Here is a 19,646-nt window from a genome sequence, read left to right on the forward strand (position 1 = left end):
CGTTTTCAAATCCTCATGCCTCTCGTACCTCGTTGTCCAATACACATTTCTTTTGTCAATTGAAAAGAAAATGAAAAACAAAAACATTTGTAACACACAAAATAATAAAAGAAAAAGCATCAGAACAAAACATGAGAGTGAGAACAACACTCTTCTCTTTGTTGAGTAGTGAGGCAGAGTAAAATCAGCCAAGTCTTCTCTGAATGGAATGGCTCCAACTCCAGTGTGGCCATTTTCCATCTGCGAGTGATTGGCCGGCTCGTACTTCTCCGGAATCCATGACACCACTATGATCTGAAAAAAAAACACGTATCATTTATATTATTAAACAACCTATATATATAACAATGTATGTTTTTTGGTTTTTGTTTATGATTAATTTGGCTAAAAATACTCACAAACATGGAGTTCCAGAACAGCTTCTCCATTTTTTTTTGTCTATCAGACCCGCATAGAAGTATGGTGAATTATCTAAACTTACTCTTTTAGTTGCAAAATGAAACCGATTACAAATGAATTATCGTAAGTTGACATTAAGGGACGCATGAAAATGATTCCACAGAAAAAAAAGGATACTCATCCTCAGAAAGGTCTGTTGCATCCAATTTGGAATTTCCAGTATTCACAAGTCCTCCAAAGGCCTACAAAAAAAAATGCATGAAGAAAGCTTTGGTTGTAACTGTAAAGAGCCAACGCTTGAGAAAGCTGAAGATTTTATTACCTGTACTCCAACAGAGCAGTACATACACATCACACAGAAAATTGTCCCCAGGTACGGCATCAGGCTTGGAATGAGGGTTAAAAATGTTGCAATAAAAGCTTTGTACTGCTTGACGTGCATCAGGATCCTTATCAATCGTAGCAGCCTTGCAAGAAGAAGGTACCGAATCCTGAAATAATGACAATAGTAAAAAAAGACATTAAAAAAAGGTTTATCGTGTACAATCTTAATTTACATATGAAATCTAATCAAACCGATGCCAAGAGGTTAAACAATTCTAAGCATGGGGAAATCAACAGAGCCTTCACAAAAATAAAACAGAACAAAACAAGAATCAACAGCTTAACAAAGACACGGTGACGCAGAAGGAAACTGTTCGTACCATTCTCCGTTGGAGAGAAAAGTCAGACCTTGAGGGGCTGCTAAAGTTATAGTTTCTCCAATAACTACAAACAGATCAATTGCGTGTTATAGGTTAATAATATAATGACAGTGTATGTCTAGAAGGCAATAGCCATTCAAATGAACTTACGAGAGTTTAGATACATGTTTCTTTATTTCACTTCTAAACCCTTGATTGTTAAGAGTAGTTAATTACCAATAATCCATGTGATAAGGAAATCAAAGATATTTTGGCCATCCCTCCATTTTGTAAAGATTGTAAAGATTGATATTTTGGCCATCCCTTGATTGTAAAGTAAAGTATTATTGATAAACTACAACTCAAAATCATCATTTCATTCCTAAGCTTCTCCATTTTTTTTTTCTGTGTAGATATAGAGCAAAAACTTTCTCGATAAAATTTTGTAATTTGTATATATTGAAGCAGGTGTGATGGGATAATAACTATGATTGTGGAGGGTATATATCACAATCAAGCTCAATCAATCATCAAAACTCAATCAATTCCAGAAATCATCCAAGAAATTCAAAAATCCCAAACACACGCACGGCCAGAACCATTTCACACGGCCAAGACAAACTCAAACTCAAGCTCGCTCAAAATCATAAACCAATCATCTCAACTATCAGAATCATCACTGAATCAACCTCAGAATCATTACATCCGAAAATCCCAATTCCAGCATAATTTCAATCTGAGAATCATTAAAGCACGTCCAAAAATCAAAACCCCCAATTCATGAACCCTAATACCTAATTTTCGGCCAAACAAATCAAGAGAAAAATCCAACCAATGATTTCAATCTACAAACTCAAGTACTAATCATCACAAACAAGCTCAAGCAATCATCCATAGCCAACAATTTCACGAAATCAAACAAGAAAATAAAAAAAATCCCAAATTTGAATTCCAATCCCTAGATCTCAAAATCCATTTCGGGTAAGAGAAATTCTCACCTTTGTGGCTGTGAAATCAACCCTCAAGTGCTCTCAGCCTCGTTTTCCGGCGTCTCCTCTCGGTCCGGCGTCCTCGGCTTCTCGGCTTAGACGCGCGCGCTCGAGATGGTTTCGGGTCTCGGTGGCTTGCTGTTGGTCGAGCTTCCTCATCCTCCGTGAGCTCACCCCCGTCGCTCACTCCCTCGCTCTCTTCCTCTCTCTCCTTCTCTCGGCTCTCTCTCTCCTTCTCTCGGCTCTCTCTCTTTCCCTTTCTCTCTTCTTTCTTTTCTTTCTTTTCCTTATTTCTTTTCTTTTCGCAAGATTTAGAAGTGAAATTTTAGAAGCGAAATAAGAGAGGGAACAAAATCCCGCTAATTTTTTAGGCGAAATGTTTTGGACTTTTGGGTGCGACTTTGTCGCACCCAAAGGTATGATGAACTTTTGGGTGCGACTTTTCGCACCCAAATGTAAAAAAATCAGCGAAATTTTTTGGTTACTTCAGTGACTTTTGGGTGCGAAAAGTCGCACCCGAAAGTAATTTTGGTGCGACTTTTAGGTGCGAAAAGTCGCACCCAAAAGTTATCCGCACCGAAAAACTGTATTTGTAGTAGTGAACTAAGTTAATAAAAAATGTTTTGAGCCAAGCGTTCACACGTATAGAGATATGCCCAAGGAAAACAACGAAAATTATTGACGTTATTATTCTTAAATTATTACCACTAATCTATAGTCTTAGATGCCTTAAAATTTGCTTCAGAATGTTAGGGATCTTACATGAAAAAGAGAATGGGAACTAACAAGGTTTATAAAAATCATGAGTCACTCCTCTCATTTCCAATTGGTTTTGAGATAGAACATCATGATATTTTCACATGGTATCAAAGTCCACTAAGTCCAAATGGGTAATCGGTCCAATCGTTAAGATTCGGCCCAAGAGCATAAAACCATTCATTAAAAAGAGCCATCATCTTAAGGGGCTGTTTGAAATCTCACATGAAAAAGAGAATGAGAACTAAAAAAGTTTATACAAATCATGGGTTACTCCTCTCATTGTCAATTAGTGTGAAAGTTGTGCCTCGTCATCATGACACGTTAGTAATAACTCAAGAGCTCGGGCTGAAGAGTTAGTTAGGAGCTGCAAGTGGTTCTGGAAAAGTTAACCAGGGACGTGTGTGTATATAAACATTGACCTGGGTAGTTTACTAGTTCCCATTCATTCATTGGGGGTTGGATAAAATCAAAGAGAGAGAATTCAGGTCTGAGAGAAAGTATAAAACATCAAGAATAGGGTCTTGATCTCACGGGAAATAGGAGAGATAAATTGTTGTGAGGCTGTTTGTGTTTTTTGGGTTGAAGCTTGAAACCAAGGGTAAGGGTTTGAGCAGATTTGTACTTGTACTCGGTTTAGAGATATTGGATCGTCGAAATGGGACTCTCTCGAGAGCTGACTGGATTAGGATTCATTCTGAATCTGAACCAGGATAAATCAGCGTGTCTTTTTCTCCTTCTTCCTATCATTCTTCATGTGTTCAATTCTTCCGCCAATTTTACGCAGATGACTTCCAATAGAAGTTATCACTGGTTTTGTGTTTTGATTAGAAATCCTATAGAATTTGTTTTTCAGCATTCAATTCTTAACAAAGGAGCTGATCTGATAGCTTTTGCATTTAATACAACTGAGATGATTGAAGAAGAACCAAGGAGCTACTCAGAGGCTCATAAGAGCAGTTAATGAAAATGTGGCATCAGGCCGTGAGTGAGGAAATGGAATTTCTGAAAAAGAACAACACTTGGTCACTTGTCTCAACACCAGAAAATAAGAGAGTTGTTGGATGTAAGTGGGTTTTCAAACTTAAACCAGACATACTATGTGAGGAGAAGCCAAGATAAAAATCGAAGCTAGTAGCAAAAGGCTATTCTCAATTTGGGGGCATTGACTATCGTGAAGTTTTCTCACCAGTAATCAAGCATACCTCAATCAAAATAATCATGGCTCTTGTGGCCATGTATGATCTGGAACTGGAGCAACTTGATGTCAAGACATCTTTCTTGCATGGCACAATAGAAGAAGAGGTTTTCATGGAGCAACCAAAGGGCTTTGTTCAAGGGAATCCAAAGAAGAAAGTTTGCTTGGTAAAGAAGTTCCTGTATGGTCTTAAACAATCACCTAGACGATGGTATCTAAGGTTTGATGAGCTTATGATAAAACAAGGATTTCAGTGGAGCAAATATGATAGCTGTGTTTATCTCACACAGTTTAAGGATGGCACATTTATGTATCTACTCATCTATTTTGATGACACGCTTATAGCCTGCAAAGACAAAATGGAGGTAGATAAAATGAAGGTTAAACTCAACACAGAGTTTGATATGAAGGACCTTGGTTCTGTTTCAAGGATCCTAGGCATGGATATTGTCAGAAATATGAGTCACAAGTCCTTGACTCTATCTCAACAAGGATATCTGCAGAAAGTAGTGAAGCTCTTCATTGTGAATGACTCAAAGGTGTCAAAGCTACCCATTGATGCTCATTTCAAGTTGAGAGCTGTTCAAGCAAATGAAGAAACTATAGAAAGGAAGTTCATGAGAGAAGTGCCATTCTCAAATTGTATTGGCATTTACATGTATGCCATGATAAACACCAGACCCGATATTGCTTATGGTGTAAGTCTCATCAGCAAGTTTATGAGCAAGCCTACTTGACTTCACTAGACAGCAGCAAAATGTTTTGTGAAATACATTAGAGGGAGTCTAAATCTGAAGATGGTCTTTAAAGGTGATAAAGATGGAAGCTGTAGAGTTGTTGGGTACTGTGACTCATATTACGCAAGAGATTTAGACAAAAGAAGATCTCTATAAAGATATGTGTTCACAGTTGGAGGCAATACTGTGAGTTGGAAGTCTACACTCCAATATGTAGTGTCGTTGTCTACCACAGAGGCAGAGTATATTGCTATTGACAGATGAAGAAACAATGGTCAATTGTGATTCTCAGAGTGCAATTCACTTGTCAAAAATTAGTGTTTCATGATAACCAAACACATTGACGTGAGACTGTACTTCATCAAGGTGTCGTAAATGAGAAGCTAGTGATGGTGAAGAAGATTGACACTGAGATCAATCCTACAGACTGCACTTAGCAAGTTCGAAGAGGCTCTGAGCTTGCTGAGATTGGTCTAGGAGTAAGGACCATGTAAATAGGCCTCGAGATGGAAGAGAAATCTAATGATCCACTCATAAGAAGACTTTTTGAAGTCTCTTGAAGATTACAAGTGTAGAACCTGGAGAATGAAGATGGGTGATGAATCAGCAAGGTGGAGATTTGTGAAAGTTATTCCTCGTCATCATGACATGTTAGCAACAACTCAAGAGCACGGGTTGACGAGTTAGTTCGGAGTTGCAAGTGGTTTTAGGCAAGTTGTAACCGGAGAGGTGTGTGTTATAAACACTGGCCTGGGTAGTTCACTAGTTATCCCATTCATTCATTGGTGATTAGAGAAAATCACAGAGATAGAGAAGTAAAATTTGAGAGAAAGAGTAAGAGATCAAGAATAGGGTCTTGATCTCACGGGAAGCACGAGAGATAAACTGTTGTGAGACTGTTTGAGGTTTCTGGGTTGAAGCTTTAAGCCAAGATCAATGGTTTGATCAGATTTGTTCTTTACAAGGTTTGAAAATAGTGGATCGTCGAAATAGGACTCTCTTGAGACTTGACTGGATTAGGATTCATTCTGAATCTGAACCAGGATAAATTAGTGTGTTCTTCTCCTTCTTCCTCTCATTCTTCATGTGTTCAGTTCTTTGCGCCAATTTTACGCATATAACTTCTGGTAGAAGTTATTGCTGGTTTTGTGTTTTGATCTAGTTTTCGATGTAAAATTGTGTTTTTCCGCATTCAATTCTTAACAATTAGTTTTGAATTGAAACTTCATGATATTTTCACACAAAATGTTAAAATATTTAATTCTTAGCAAAAATGTGTTATTAAAGCTTCACTACACCCTCTTGTTCTAGCGTCTACTTTTATACATTCAAAATATTAATATCGCATAGTGACACAAATGCCCAAGCAAGCTTCTATCTCCTTATCACAAAAATGTTATCTATGAGCTAGCTAGGCCATACTCAAAAACCATCCACTGAAGAGAAAATTTAAGAGGAGAGAGAGTTAAAAAAAAGGCGACAAGAAAAAAAAAAATATAAACCAAGGAAATAAATATTGTCATTTAAGTTCTCAGAAGCAGCATTGAATTCATGTCATAAACACAACACGACAAAAGAAAGAAAGAGAGAAAGAGAGAAACAAGTAGGAGTCAATACCCGAACCACCCCACCCTTGCTAACTGGTTATATTGGATTCAAACTTTTTCATTTTTTTTTTCTCTTTTCCAAAACCTAATTTTTTTTTAATAGGTCCTCAGTTTGAAATCCTTATAGCCAGAAACCAAAGGGTCTTAGCTGGTGCGTTCTTGACTCCCCCTGATCTTTACACATGTTTTAAATTGATCTCTACACGCACCCAATAATTCTCCAACTACCACCCACCAAAAAAAAAAAAATTAAACCTAGACCACAAACCCCAATACCACTGTGTCTTACTTTAATTCCTATCCCTTTTCATTTGCCAAAAACAAAAAGGACACCACTTACTTAATTAATGACCCAAATTACCCCTTCAGACAGTCCTCAATGCTAGCGGTTCCATTTCCGTTAATGTCATTGCTGTTTCCGGGGGGGCCGAGGGCGGCGGCGATCTGCTGGACGGTGGAGGCAAGGTGGGTGTTGATGGCGGCAATGCTGTTAAGGTGGACTTTGGCGGACGGGACGGTGCTGACGAGGACCTGGAGGCCAACCGTGAGGAGGCACCCGCTGGGCTTGCTGTCGGGCGAGGGCGGGCCCACGCAGGAGCCGTCCGCGGGGATGATCACAAACCCGAGGGGGAGGACCGGGATGAACGACGGGTCCTGCCCTCTCACCGCCAGCTGGACCGCCTCCACCGCCATCGTGGAGTAGACAATCAGGCTCCCCGACTCGTCCGTGCAGCTCTCCTGCAGCATCAGCTCCACGTGCTGCGACGAGTTGCTCGCCACCTGCCATCGTCGTTCATCAACTAATTAAGGGCATGCTTGGAAGAAATCTTGTCAAGTTTTTTAATTGTAAAAGATATTAGTGCAATTAATGATAAATAAATATCATGAATTTCAGGGTTTTTGTTTTGTTTTGTTTTCTTGTTATAAATTAACTGGGGTCGCTTGGAATATGCGATAAAATTAATTAAGGGGCATATTTTCTTAAACAAATTGGAAGAAATCTTGTGAACTTTGTAAATTATAAAGAAATTGGTGCAATTAATGATAACATATATAAAGAATTTCAGGGTTTTTTTGTTTGTTTGTTTGCTTGTTATAAATTGGGGTCACTTGGCTTAGGTAAGCAAGGTAAGACTCCTTATACAAAAATAAGCTAAAATCAAAATAAAATTTAAATAAAATTTTGGAATTTAAATAAATTTATAAATAAAATAAAAAAGAAGCTATTGGCTTAGTGTAGAGAGTGTGAAGCTTCCCTTAGTCTCAAGTGGATGTTAAAATCTCCAACTAAATAGGATGATAAATAAAAATGAGGATGTACATACATTGATCCGAAGAAGAGAGATGCAGTTTCCTGGATGAGAGCCATTAGCAATGTGGGCAAGCTCTTGCAAGGAATTCCCGTTCGAAAGGACTTCAAGCTGGTAAAATGAAAAAAAAAACACCATGATCATCAAACCATAAGCTCTAGGGTTAGGGCAACGACTAAGGGTGAATTTACCTGGGATCTGCGGCGCTCGTCCCTAAGGAGATCGAAGACATGGTAGTGGGGATAAGGGAGCCAAGTGGTGGAGACGGCGCTGAGGACGACTCCATTGGGCTGTCCCGCCTCAGTGATCGTCCTCTGAGTGATTCTCACGGTATCATCGGGGGTCGGCTCCGACAGAGCCGTCCACGACTGCCCGCCCGAAGTGCTTATGTTGGCGCAGAACGTCCTTATCATTCTCTGCGAAAGCTTTATCACGCTTTGCCTCCCCTCCAGAGATGGTATCACTGCAAATAGTGCAACCAAACAATCACAAAAAGTTCAATTTTCCTTAATTTTTTGTTTTTTTTTTCTTTACCTCCGTTATCAGAGATGTTTCTAGCCATGAGGCTAGCGACCCGTTCGCATTGCCTCTGCAAGATTGCGAGCCAGCGATGAGCACCGAACGCTGTTCCGTTCTGGACAAACTTGTTGAATGTTGGGTGAACAGGCTTCTCCTCTATCTCTGCATGTTCCACCCAAGTGACCTGTGCATGTAATTATAACCACCAACGTCAAAATGGTGAGAATATATATGTGTATGCATGTACATGTTTAGGGCAACGTACGGTAGAATAGCCGTTAGGCATGTCCTGGATGACACAGCCAGAGGGCCTCCTCCTGTAACGGGGCAGCGAAGGCTGGTGAAGAGAAGTCATGTCGCGGAATGTGTCCATCGGAAAATCGACTATCACCCAAACACCCTCCTTCGGGTTGTGATGGCAGTAACGGAGGAAATACGCCTCGCGGGTCGGCACCAGCGGAGAAAGAAACTGAAGCTCCGCGAACATCTGTGTCATAATTTATAACCATGAATATTTTTTATTATTATTTACTTCAAAATTTCATTCATCATGTCATGTGTTGAATATTTACCAGCTGAAGAGAGCCATTGGGCTGGCCTGAAGGATCAGAAGAGATGACCTGAAGAGTTTTGGCCCTTGACACAATTGAAGGAAACAAGTCCATCCACTTACTCTGAAAAAACAAAAACAGCATTGTAAATCACAACATACTTCTGAAGCAAAATTATATAAATTAAAAAAAAAAAAAACTCACGGCATCAAGAAAAGCATCAACGAGAGTGATGCTATTCATGATGACGACGGCACTGTCTCGTGTAGCTTCTGTCCTGAACTCTCCGCCCTCGGTGCCCTTGAGGGCCCATGGAAAGGCCCGAGCATACTCGTCGGGGTTGAGGACTTCCCGTGCAGGCCCATTTTCGCGTGCCGGGACCCACAAAGGTGAGCCAGAGTGGCACATCTTGAGGAGCTCGTCGGTCGAGGAAGCCGAGAGCTCTAACGCAATCTGCTTCTCCTCCTCCACCAGGAGAAGGCCGTTGAGGTTGTTATCGGCGCCAGCCGAGAAGTGTTGGTGGTGATTCTGCATCGGGACGGGGACCATGTGGTCGGGGATCGTGGGGTCCGCAAAGTTCCTCGAGTAGATTCCCATCTCGAGATCCAGCGGAGGCGCTGGAATCAGGGATGGCATATGAGACCCCATAGACCTTCCCGTGTACCGCGATGTCATACAGCAAACCCTCTCCAACTGTAGATTGTTTTTTTTTTTTGCAAGAAATGATCATTCAGTAGTAAAATGTTGGTGTCATCCCTTATTTAAATGAGTGTACATTAGTGCCTTTTTATAGAGAATTTGGTACTAGTTGTAAAAGTAATACAAACAGATTAAAACCTAATCACCCTTATTTGTTTTTATAAAAGAAAATATTGAGAGGGCATATCAATGTTACTTTGTGTATAAAGAAATAAAAGACATTACCATCACTACTTCATAATTAAATAGCTAAAGTCAATATCATCTGTTAACCATTCAAATTAAAATGGTTATAATAAAGTTTTTATTCTAATTGGTGTAATTGGGTTTAATTATATGAATTTTATTGATTTGATTAAATGTTTAACGGAGAAATTCAATTACAAGTTTGTATAGTTACCTCCTCCCTAAGCCTAGCATTTTCGAGACGAAGTTGTTGTTCATCGATGCCTATTTCGCCAATCATTGCAGGTCCGCCACAATTAGGGCACATAACATTCCGAATGGCCGCTTGAAGCCGGTAATTTTCATTCTTTAGAGACTCATTCTCCGCTCTAAGGATGACATTATCTGATCGGTCTTGTTGTGCCTAATTAAGAAAATTATAATTATCATTAATAATGTATCATTCAACAACCAAAATGTCATTAGACAGGATAAATTTTATTGCATATAAAAGCAATTGATACCCATCAATTTTAAATGCTTCCTTACAAAAAACAAAAAAAATGGCCTTTCTCTCTAGTATTTATTTTATTAACCCTTAATAAATGAAATTCCTTGACCATGGTTAACTGAAAATGTTTTTTTCAACTAGATAATTTTCAAAACGCTTCTTGTACTTCTGTTTGACACTAAAGCCGTCTGTAACCTAAAATGACGAAGCATTTATTTTGTGCAACCTTTGGGAATCACAAAAAATTAGGTAGAGAGTTTATTGCGAAACCAAAGCTCACATTTATGGAAAATTCATAATTATAAACGACTACCCATTTCTTGATGAGCCAAAACGGTAAATGAGACTCCAATTCGTATATTCCCTTACAAATGAGCGAGATTATGTGATTTATGACACCTAGTTTATCATTTTAGGAGAAAAAAAAGAAGATATATAGACTTTTAATGTAAGCAATAAAAAGCGCGTTAAATACTTGGGAAACGTGCAAGGATATATTGGCGAGGAGATTTGCCATTAACAGCTCAATTAAAGAGCTCGTATGTTGCCTCGTTTTAGGGTTATATCAATGAAAGCTTTTTAAAAAGATCACATCACAAAGGTTTTTCACTTTTCTTTGGTCAGCCAGGAAAAAAACAAAACAAAACTAAATTAAAAGCTAATTAAAGCGGTATCAGATTCAGAAACTAACCTTCATTTGGGTTCTTCTGTTTTGGAACCAGAATTTGACCTGCCTTGGTCTGAGCCCTAGATCATTGCTCAGCTTCGTTCTTTGCTTGTCATCTGGGTGTGGACATTCCTTGAATAAACTACCAAAAAAAAAAAGAATAAATTAAAAATGGGAATGTTCAGTGAAAAAGAGATGAGTTTGAGTCACTGTAAAATAAAAATAAAAGAAATTAGTTTTATTACGACTCCATTTCTTGGATCTGGCGAGCCGTGTGGCGGTGATAACGCTTCTTCTTGGGTTTCTGTTGCTGATCGGCACTGTTTTCTTGTTCTTCGTTCGCTGATTTGTCCTCCAATTGCTCACTTCCGGAACCACTCTCCAACATCTCATCTTTTCCTCTCATCAGAAGCCCATTCTCTTCCTTCTCAACCCAGAAAAAAAAAGTGTGGTCAATTTATAAAAGACAAAAAAAAAAAAGGAAACCAAATATTATACAATCATTTTGTAGAAATATTTACTCACAGGTGCCATGGAGAAGGGTTGGAAGTTGGGCATATTGGACATGAAGTTGTAGTTATTAGGGTTTTGGCCGATCGACGAAGCGAAAAGGCTATCGGAGGAAACAACAACGTTCCCTCCTCCCATGGATGACATCACTTGACAATCTCCATACATTTTTTTTTTGTTTTCCTTTTTTTTCTTTTTTGTGTGGTTTTGAAAAGGGTTTGAAGAGATAATGTATGCAATAAATTGTCTGACTAGCTAGGGTTTCTGGTTAAATTTAAGCTTTTTTTTTTCTTCTTCCTTTCAGTACTACTGCACAGCTTCTTCACTTGAGCCTCGGTTGATTAGACCTGCATTTAATTGATTTGTCAGTACAGAAGGAAAAGGTTTCAACGGTTTATATGTCAAAATAAAAATTGGATGAGAAAAGAAAAACAATATTTTGGCGTATATGTATATGATCTGCAATGGGAAACCATGGTGTTTTCTATGCTTTTTTATTCGCAAAAAAAAAAATCAATCATGCATATATATATATATAGGTATGATTTGTTTTTTCAAGTATCACTAAAAGGAAAGACAAAAAGGAAATTTCTAAATTAAACTAGAAGACCGTGTATTTTTGGAGCTCTTAATTTTATCTATGGCATGAGTTTCGATATGAAATATCAAAACAAATTGTAAGATCGGAGTAGATATGTAAATTAAAAAGAAGAAGAAGAAAGAAAAGAAAATCTGTGCTCTCAATAATCCCTTCATACCTAGAAGATAATAACTTCACCTTCAAGTAAAAAAAACAGCAAAATAAATCTCAAGGGCACCATAAAAGCCGACGAAGAATTGAAGATGAAAGGGATATGAATAATAAAAACAAAAGCAAAAAAACAAAGAAAAGAAATACCACAGTATATAAGCTCAGTACAACCGTGGCCAACGGAGATTAAATGAAGGTTTGAAATATTTAAAGCACACGAAAATAAAATAATATTAATTGTGTGTATCTCGAGAGAGATAGAGAGAGAAGTAAATACTAAATATCATCAGAACACAAACCATGCACAGACACAAACACACTCTCTTGTGTCGGTGTAAGAAAACTAAAGATATGAAAAAGAAAACCCTTCTCTCTCTCTCTCTCTCTCTCTCTCTCTCTCTCTCTATCTCTTACCCTGGATGATCTGTTTCTCTCTTCTTCAGACCTCTCTCTCTCTAAGTTTATCACCACTCGTCACAAACACATTCCACACATACGCTCCCTCTAAGCCATAAATCCCAAATTTATTGAATTCACTGTGTTTGGTAAATGCGAAAGAAAGGAAAGTAAAAAAGGTTTTGACGGAAACCGACTGATCGACGCCGTTGATCTCGTTTATGGGTTGTTTATTACACGTGTCAAGATCAAGATGGATGACCATTTCTTTCGTTCTCTCTCGAACAGTCATTGCCCAAAGTCAAACAATTTTCTTTTCCGTAACTGATTCGTCAACTTTGATCGCGCGTGGATTCACGCTTCTCTCTGATTGGTTGTTGTATTACACGCATTTATTAGGGCTTTCTTTCTTACCGTGGCGCTTGCGGTTAAATGGTGTGAAAGCGGAAATGAGATTTGACTTTGGCAATAAAATGGAAAGTTTAAGGGCTAAAATGCCTAAACTCTATATGAAAAAAATTAGAGAGTCAATGAATCAGAGCCGTTCATTTAGGGATTATCATCAGTCAAGTTCAATGTAACGTTTTTATATTTTTTCCTCTTTCTTTGTGATTTCTACCGCATGTTTCTATGGAAAGTTTTTTACTTGGGAAATTAATTTAATAGTTATTGCAACTTTGACCCTTATATTATAAATTCTTTTTTTAGAGTGAATGGTTTGACCCTTGTGTGCAAATATATATAATCTATATATATATATATATATATATATTTATATTTATTCTTATCTCATCTTTTTAAGATCTCGATCTTAAATTACAAAAACCTTAGGACAATCGTTCCTTGTTATAAAATAATATGAAAGTTGCTCGAGTAGGGTATAATCATAGTTTATGGTTTAATCTAGTGATTTAATAACATGCGTAGCCCGCGTCAAATAAAATACATAACTACTAATCTCCAATTTTCAGGTGAATAAACTTTACTATATATAGATAAAACTCGTAACTAATTTTGCGAAGTCAACTTTACCTATTGGTCTCGTAAGGTTTATGGTGAGGCTCATGAGCTTGCTAACCATCAAGCGGAACAAAATATGGAGGCTCAAAAATTCAATGATTATATATATATATATATATATATATATATATATATATATATATATCTTTGAGAAAAAATAGCGTTATTAGCACTTAAAGAATAAGAGCCAAATCGGCTAACAGAGGTTCTGCAATACAAGCAGGAATGTTATTAACCCAGGTAGCGAACATGGAATTAAACCCAAAGAAGCCAAAGAATGACCTACCAAATTTTCAGACCTTTAAACAAAGGAAAAATAAAAACAATTTAGAAATATGTGACGTAGCTAAATAGTCAATTAATTAATTTAATATTATGAATTTATAAAATAGTCAAGTTTGTCTTAATTTAATGAAATAACCAAAATGTGCAGTAATCTGGTTCCAAAAAAAAAAATTCACCCAAGATGAATTTTTTTGAAAATGATAAGTTTTTTATAATAATTATCAAAAAAATTAATCTTGACTATCAAAAAAAATTTTAAAATGTAAATTTGACTATTTTGCTGAAAAGTTGAAACTTTGATTATTTTACTAATCAATAAATTTCAAATGACCATTTTGTACAATTTTTTCCATTAAAAATTTAGGTCTAGGATATTGTCTACAAGGTGACCTTCCTCTCCAAGATGGCGAGTTGCTTTATTCAAGAGCTGGATCGGTTCCTTAGAATCCGACTCGATGTCGCACGGAGTGAAGCCGAATCTGCGCGCCATAAGAACACCTTCCTTGATAGCTAATTCATTATTATTATGAATAACGTGTCATTATTATTCGGGCATTGACTAAATAAGTTTATGATACTTGATTTATTGTTTCTTTTACTCTCTTTGCATCCGCCTCATTTACAATATACAATAGAGTCTCTAAATTTTCGCATTTTATTTGTCTGATGTTGCTCATATATTCACAAATGAGTTTGTGGACCTATATATTATTCATGTCGATAACTAAAAGAAAATCTCATCTACAAAAATGTGAAAATAGACTGTAATCAAACACCTATATGAATACGAGAGCACCAAATTTCAGGCATATGAAAAAAAAAAAAAAAAAAAAAACCTCTTCTGATGGGATATAACTCAAGCGTGAAACATTTTATACAAACCTTGTTTTTAGCTATATATTCTGATCACGCGCGCGCATACTTATTATTCAGTGGGTGACTATGATATGTGGTTAATATTGCATATATACTTATGGTGTAGCTTCTATTGACCGGGATTTTAATCGGCGATGCTTGATTAATTGAATTATATTAGCCGGTAGTAAAAAAGTTTCATATTAATCTATGGATTAGATATATATTTATCGGACACATTGGTGCAAGCCTGCTAGGTAAAATATAAAAATATATAATATATGGGATTCTGTACAAGTATTTAAAATCAATTCACTAAATTCACAACATTGCCAACCTAATTGCCAAGGTTTTTACAAAAAATTAAGAGAGTACGATCGAGTGTATTTACAACGTAATACATCGATTAATGGTAGGAAATAAACTACACGCGTAGATCATCCGTTCATGATGATTAGATTTTGGATATTATTGATTTACTTGATTGGACTTCCCATGGTATCAAAGAGTCGATTCACACACTGATTCGAAAATCTATTTGTAATAACTATGATACATTTTGGCGTAAGACTTATCACCAAGTATCTCGAATGATCATAGCGTAACCTTATTTGCTTAGTAGTTTCTTTTAATAAAACATTATATTATTCATTTAGTATGTCTTGGAATGTATTAATGACGATCTTTTATAAGATTGTTTTTTGGTTTTGTTTTCATATGAATCTTTCATAAGATGTATACAATGAACGGGAAAAACTCGATTTTAGTGATATAAATGCTTATCAAGTCGGTTGTAACCGTACTCACATGGTGTTAATCCTTTTTAAATTAAGATACGGTTACGGTTTTGGTTCATGATCATATCAGATATTTGCAGTGAGATGTTAGATCCTTGACCAATATTTTTTCCAAATAAACTATCAACTGGTAGAAAATAAATTAATCGAATAAAATTTATAGTAAAAAAGATCAAATCAATTTGTACAGTTCATTTTCCTTTTTTTATTTGTTATGCGTACACTGAGAATTCATTAATTATTATAATAATTATTATTATTAATATTATTATTATTATTAATATTATTATTTTGACACTGTGCATTACTTTTCCTTAGTGTGTGTATAAAGATATATATATGAATTTCTTCGAAAAAGGGAGAACTCGACGGATGGTAATCTTGTGATTTAATGCGATAGTTAATCAACTAGTTTAGAAAACTATATATTCATTATTTTTTGAGAAATCAGCCGTTTATAATTTTTTTTTTTTTTGTATATTTGGAAAAAGAGAAATAAATTAATCAATATTCGCTCTCTTCCATTGTATGTTACACCTGTCCAGTGCTCGCATAATAAAATTTAGGATTGCCATGACAGAAGATATACACTGTCAAACAATTTAGCTACCTTTAATTTGTTTTTTTTTTTGTTTTTTTCTGGAATCTAATTTATTATTATTATTTTTTTATTAATTTGGTCTAATCGATCAGTATTTTATGGGGAAACTAAAGAATTAATCCTTAGTTTTTATTATTATTTACGGTAAATCATTCTTAAATTCTTGACATGAAGAGCGGATAACGATTTGCAGAAATGATAAAAGCAAATTTGGCCTAGTCTCGTGTTTGAAATAAAACTTTCAAGAAAATGATAATCTTTAATCACATCTTTAAAAATACCCCACGAGTTATTCTTAAATGTACTTTATTTTCGCTGATGAACATAGAAAGCTAGAGACGATATAGAGAATAAAAAGAAAATGATGATTGTATATTGAATCTTAGCATTTGAGTGTTGCGTTAGAGAGTACTTATACAGTACCATGACGATGCTTATCATTTGGCTACACGTGCTGACTCAGCGTTACACGTCAGCACCATACAACACTCATTATTAATACACATAATTTGATACACATCAGCAGCGACAGACCCCCTCAAGCTAAGCTCCGGTAACCACCCAGGTTAGCTTGCCACACACGTCTTGGAACTTTGGAATTCAGAGTGCCTTAGTGAACACGTCTGACAATTGGTTCTCAGAGGGAACAAAGCGAATATAAAGCACCTTGCTCAGCACCATTTCACAAACGAAAAGCACGTCGATCTCAATATACTTTGTCCTAGCATAGAACACCACATCACTGCGCTTGAATTATTATTGTCCTTCACTCCCAACTCACTTAGCAGACTCTGCAACTAAACCACATCAGTTGTGGCTTCTGCAAGTGCCTTGTATTCTGCTTCACAGCTTGATCTGACAACTACTTTTGGTTTTCTTCAACACAAATTCACTAAGCAACTGCCAAGAAACAAACAATAGCCAATTATTAAAGTAATGCCCTTCGGTCTAAAAAACGCCGGCGCAATATATCAAAGACTCGTAAACGAAATGTTTGCCGAGAAAATTGAAAAAAAAAACATGGAGGTTTATATCGATGATATGTTGGTTAAATCACTCTGTGAAACGGACAACGTCCCACTTTTAGAGGAATGCTTTGAGATACTAAACAAGTATCAAATGAAGCTGAACCCCGCAAAATGCTCGTTAGGAGTTTCTTATGGAAAATTTATCAGCTATTTGGTTACCCAACGAGGAATCGATGTAAACCCCGATCAACTTCATGCACTGAGAAGTATGCCATTCCAAAGGAATAGGCGAGAGGTACAAAGGCTGACCGGAAGAATCGCGGCATTAAACCGATTCATATCTCGCGCAACTAACAAGTGCTTGCCTTTTTATAGTCTTCTAAAGGCAAATAAAAAGGCCGAGTGGAACGAAAAGTGCGAAGAATTATTCGCTCAACTTAAAGAATACATGGCTACTCCACCGATTCTGGCAAAGCCAGTAAACGCAGAACCTCTTTACCTATACGTCACGGTGTCCCATCAGGCCGTAAGTGGCGTACTTGTACAAGAGGACCAAGGTGATCAAAAACCAGTTTTCTATATAAGTAAATCACTCGTCGACGCCAAAACTCGGTATCCCGCCATGGAAAAACTAGCTTTAGAAGTTGTCACAGCAACTAGAAAGCTGAGACCATATTTTCAGTCACATACGATTATCATAATGACAACCCAACCGCTGATCCGGAAGGTTGACCAAATGGGCAATCGAACTACCACGGGATGAACCCGAGGCCAAATCCATGACGGAATGTGGACCTTGAACGTAGATGGCGCTTTTTCTAAACATGGTGCCGGAGTGTATATATATATGTATGTGTATATATATATATATATATATATATGGTTTCACCCCACGGTGAAGTAATCGAACAATCATTACGACTCGACTTCACTTCTTCTAACAATGAAGCAACGAAGCTCTCATTGGCGGAATGCAATTAGCAAAAACTTTTGGAGCCAAGACAGTAAATGCATACTGTGATTCACAACTCGTCGCTGACTAGTTTAGCGGAGAGTTCGAGATACGAGATGAACACATAGAGGCTAACGTAAAGATACTTCGAGATTTAGCGAAAAACTTTGATATTTTCGAACTCACAAGAATCTCTAGAGGAGATAATACTTCAGCCGACGCATTTTACTGCACTAGCTTCAACATCAGACATAGAACTCACTAGGATCATCCCAGTAGAGGTCATCAAACAACCTTCTATCACCATTACCGTTAATTCATTGATGTTAATAGAAGTGGAAGACTGGAGAAATGAGATCTTAATGTACATCACTAACGGCGACGCTCTGAACGATAGGCAAAAAAAGATGCAAATTGAAACAAGTAAGCGCTAGATTTAGCATCATCAATGGTGTTCTTTTCAAGAGAAATTTCGCTTGTCCTACCTTCGATGCATCTCTACGGACGAATGAACTCGCATCCTCTCAGAGGTTCACGAGGGAGAATGTGGAAACCATGCCGGAGGAAGAGCCTTGGATATTAAGATTAAAAGGCAAGGATACTTCTGGCCCACGATGATCGAAAATTACAAAAAGAAAAATTCTAAGGGAGAGCGAGAGAGAGAAAAATCGGCCACGAAGAGAGAGTGGTCGAATTTTTTCTCTTGTTTTTCGTGTATCACACGTGTGTTTTTGTGTTCTCTATGACTCTTATTTATAGTGGTAGGATGAAGATATTTTAGGAAGCCATTAAGATTTCATTATTCTCCTATATTCTTTTCTATTTTGTAGTTAAGCATGAACTATTGAATCTTGACTATAAATCCTACTTTTTCTCTCATCCATCATATCAGAATCTAGGATATTATATTTTCTTATTTTTCTCATATATTTAAAGAATCTAGATATTTGAGAATAATAAGGACAATATCTTATTTTCTTATTTAATGGAGAGAATATGTCAACCAATATTATTCTCATAAATATTAGGAAATTATCCATGAGAGAGAATAAATGACAATATCTTATATCCTTATTTAATGGAGAGAAAATATCTCAACCATTATTTTCTCATACATATTAGAAAATTAATTATGACAGAGAATAAATGACAATATCTTATTTCCTTAATCTAGAGAGAATATTCTCAACCATTATTATTCTCTCTCTCTTATTTATTTAGTTACCTGATTTCTTTTCCATAAATCTAGCAACTAATCAAAGAGAGAATATTGGGTATTGCTATTGGTCGATCACACATAATCCCATGGAGTATCTGAGATTTTCAAATCTGCTTGCAGCCAAAGCCTTGGTAAAGATGTCTACAAGTTGTTTATTAGTATGGATATATTCAAGTTTGATCTTCCTATCTTCCATAAGATCCCGAATGAAATTATGCCTAATTTCAATGTCCTTTGTCTTACAATGTTGGACCAGATTTTTTGAAATATTGATGACACTGATGTTGTCCTAGAACAATGTCATGACATCTTGTCCGACACCATATTCAGCAAGCATCTGTTTCATCCATAGTAATTGAGTGCAACTGCTTCCAGCATCAATGTATTTAGACTATGCCGTGGACAAGGAAATGCAGTTTTGTTTCTTGCTGAACCATGAAATAAGAGTGTTTCCTAGATAGAAACATCCACCAGATGTGCTTCTTCTATCAACAGTGCTAC

The 19,646-nt window shown here is 36.7% G+C and overlaps 2 protein-coding genes across 6 annotated transcripts; both read right to left on the bottom strand.

Annotated features, from left to right (window-relative positions):
- Positions 1-582: 582 nt before the first annotated feature.
- Positions 583-1,368, bottom strand: LOC149404717 (uncharacterized). The gene is made up of 4 exons (XM_089607650.1): positions 1,320-1,368; positions 1,104-1,167; positions 722-890; positions 583-641 (listed from the first exon to the last, which is right to left on the bottom strand). Exons 1-4 carry the CDS (start codon positions 1,328-1,330, stop codon positions 583-585), a joined length of 303 nt encoding a protein of 100 aa, XP_089463776.1. The 5' UTR covers positions 1,331-1,368.
- A 4,889-nt stretch (positions 1,369-6,257) lies between these two features.
- On the bottom strand, positions 6,258-12,569 carry LOC149404718 (homeobox-leucine zipper protein HDG5-like). Of its 5 annotated transcripts, none has more exons than XM_089604959.1 (12): positions 12,467-12,569; positions 11,317-11,648; positions 11,037-11,215; positions 10,816-10,933; positions 9,849-10,037; positions 8,954-9,442; positions 8,771-8,872; positions 8,464-8,685; positions 8,214-8,382; positions 7,871-8,142; positions 7,695-7,790; positions 6,258-7,149 (listed from the first exon to the last, which is right to left on the bottom strand). In XM_089604959.1, the coding sequence occupies exons 2-12, from the start codon at positions 11,467-11,469 to the stop codon at positions 6,727-6,729; spliced, it is 2,412 nt and encodes an 803-aa protein (XP_089461085.1). In that variant the 5' UTR covers positions 11,470-11,648; positions 12,467-12,569; the 3' UTR covers positions 6,258-6,726. The 5 variants fall into 5 exon arrangements, with proteins under 5 accessions (XP_089461085.1, XP_089461094.1, XP_089461090.1 ...); XM_089604968.1 differs by lacking the exon at positions 12,467-12,569 and adding an exon at positions 12,200-12,456; XM_089604964.1 differs by lacking the exon at positions 12,467-12,569 and adding an exon at positions 12,060-12,179.
- Between the last annotated feature and the right edge of the window lie 7,077 nt (positions 12,570-19,646).

The sequence above is a fragment of the Urtica dioica genome, chromosome 2 (assembly GCF_054948205.1).
Source record: "Urtica dioica subsp. dioica isolate 48M chromosome 2, U.dioica_male_clone48M_v1_H2, whole genome shotgun sequence".
NCBI lineage: Eukaryota > Viridiplantae > Streptophyta > Magnoliopsida > Rosales > Urticaceae > Urtica > Urtica dioica.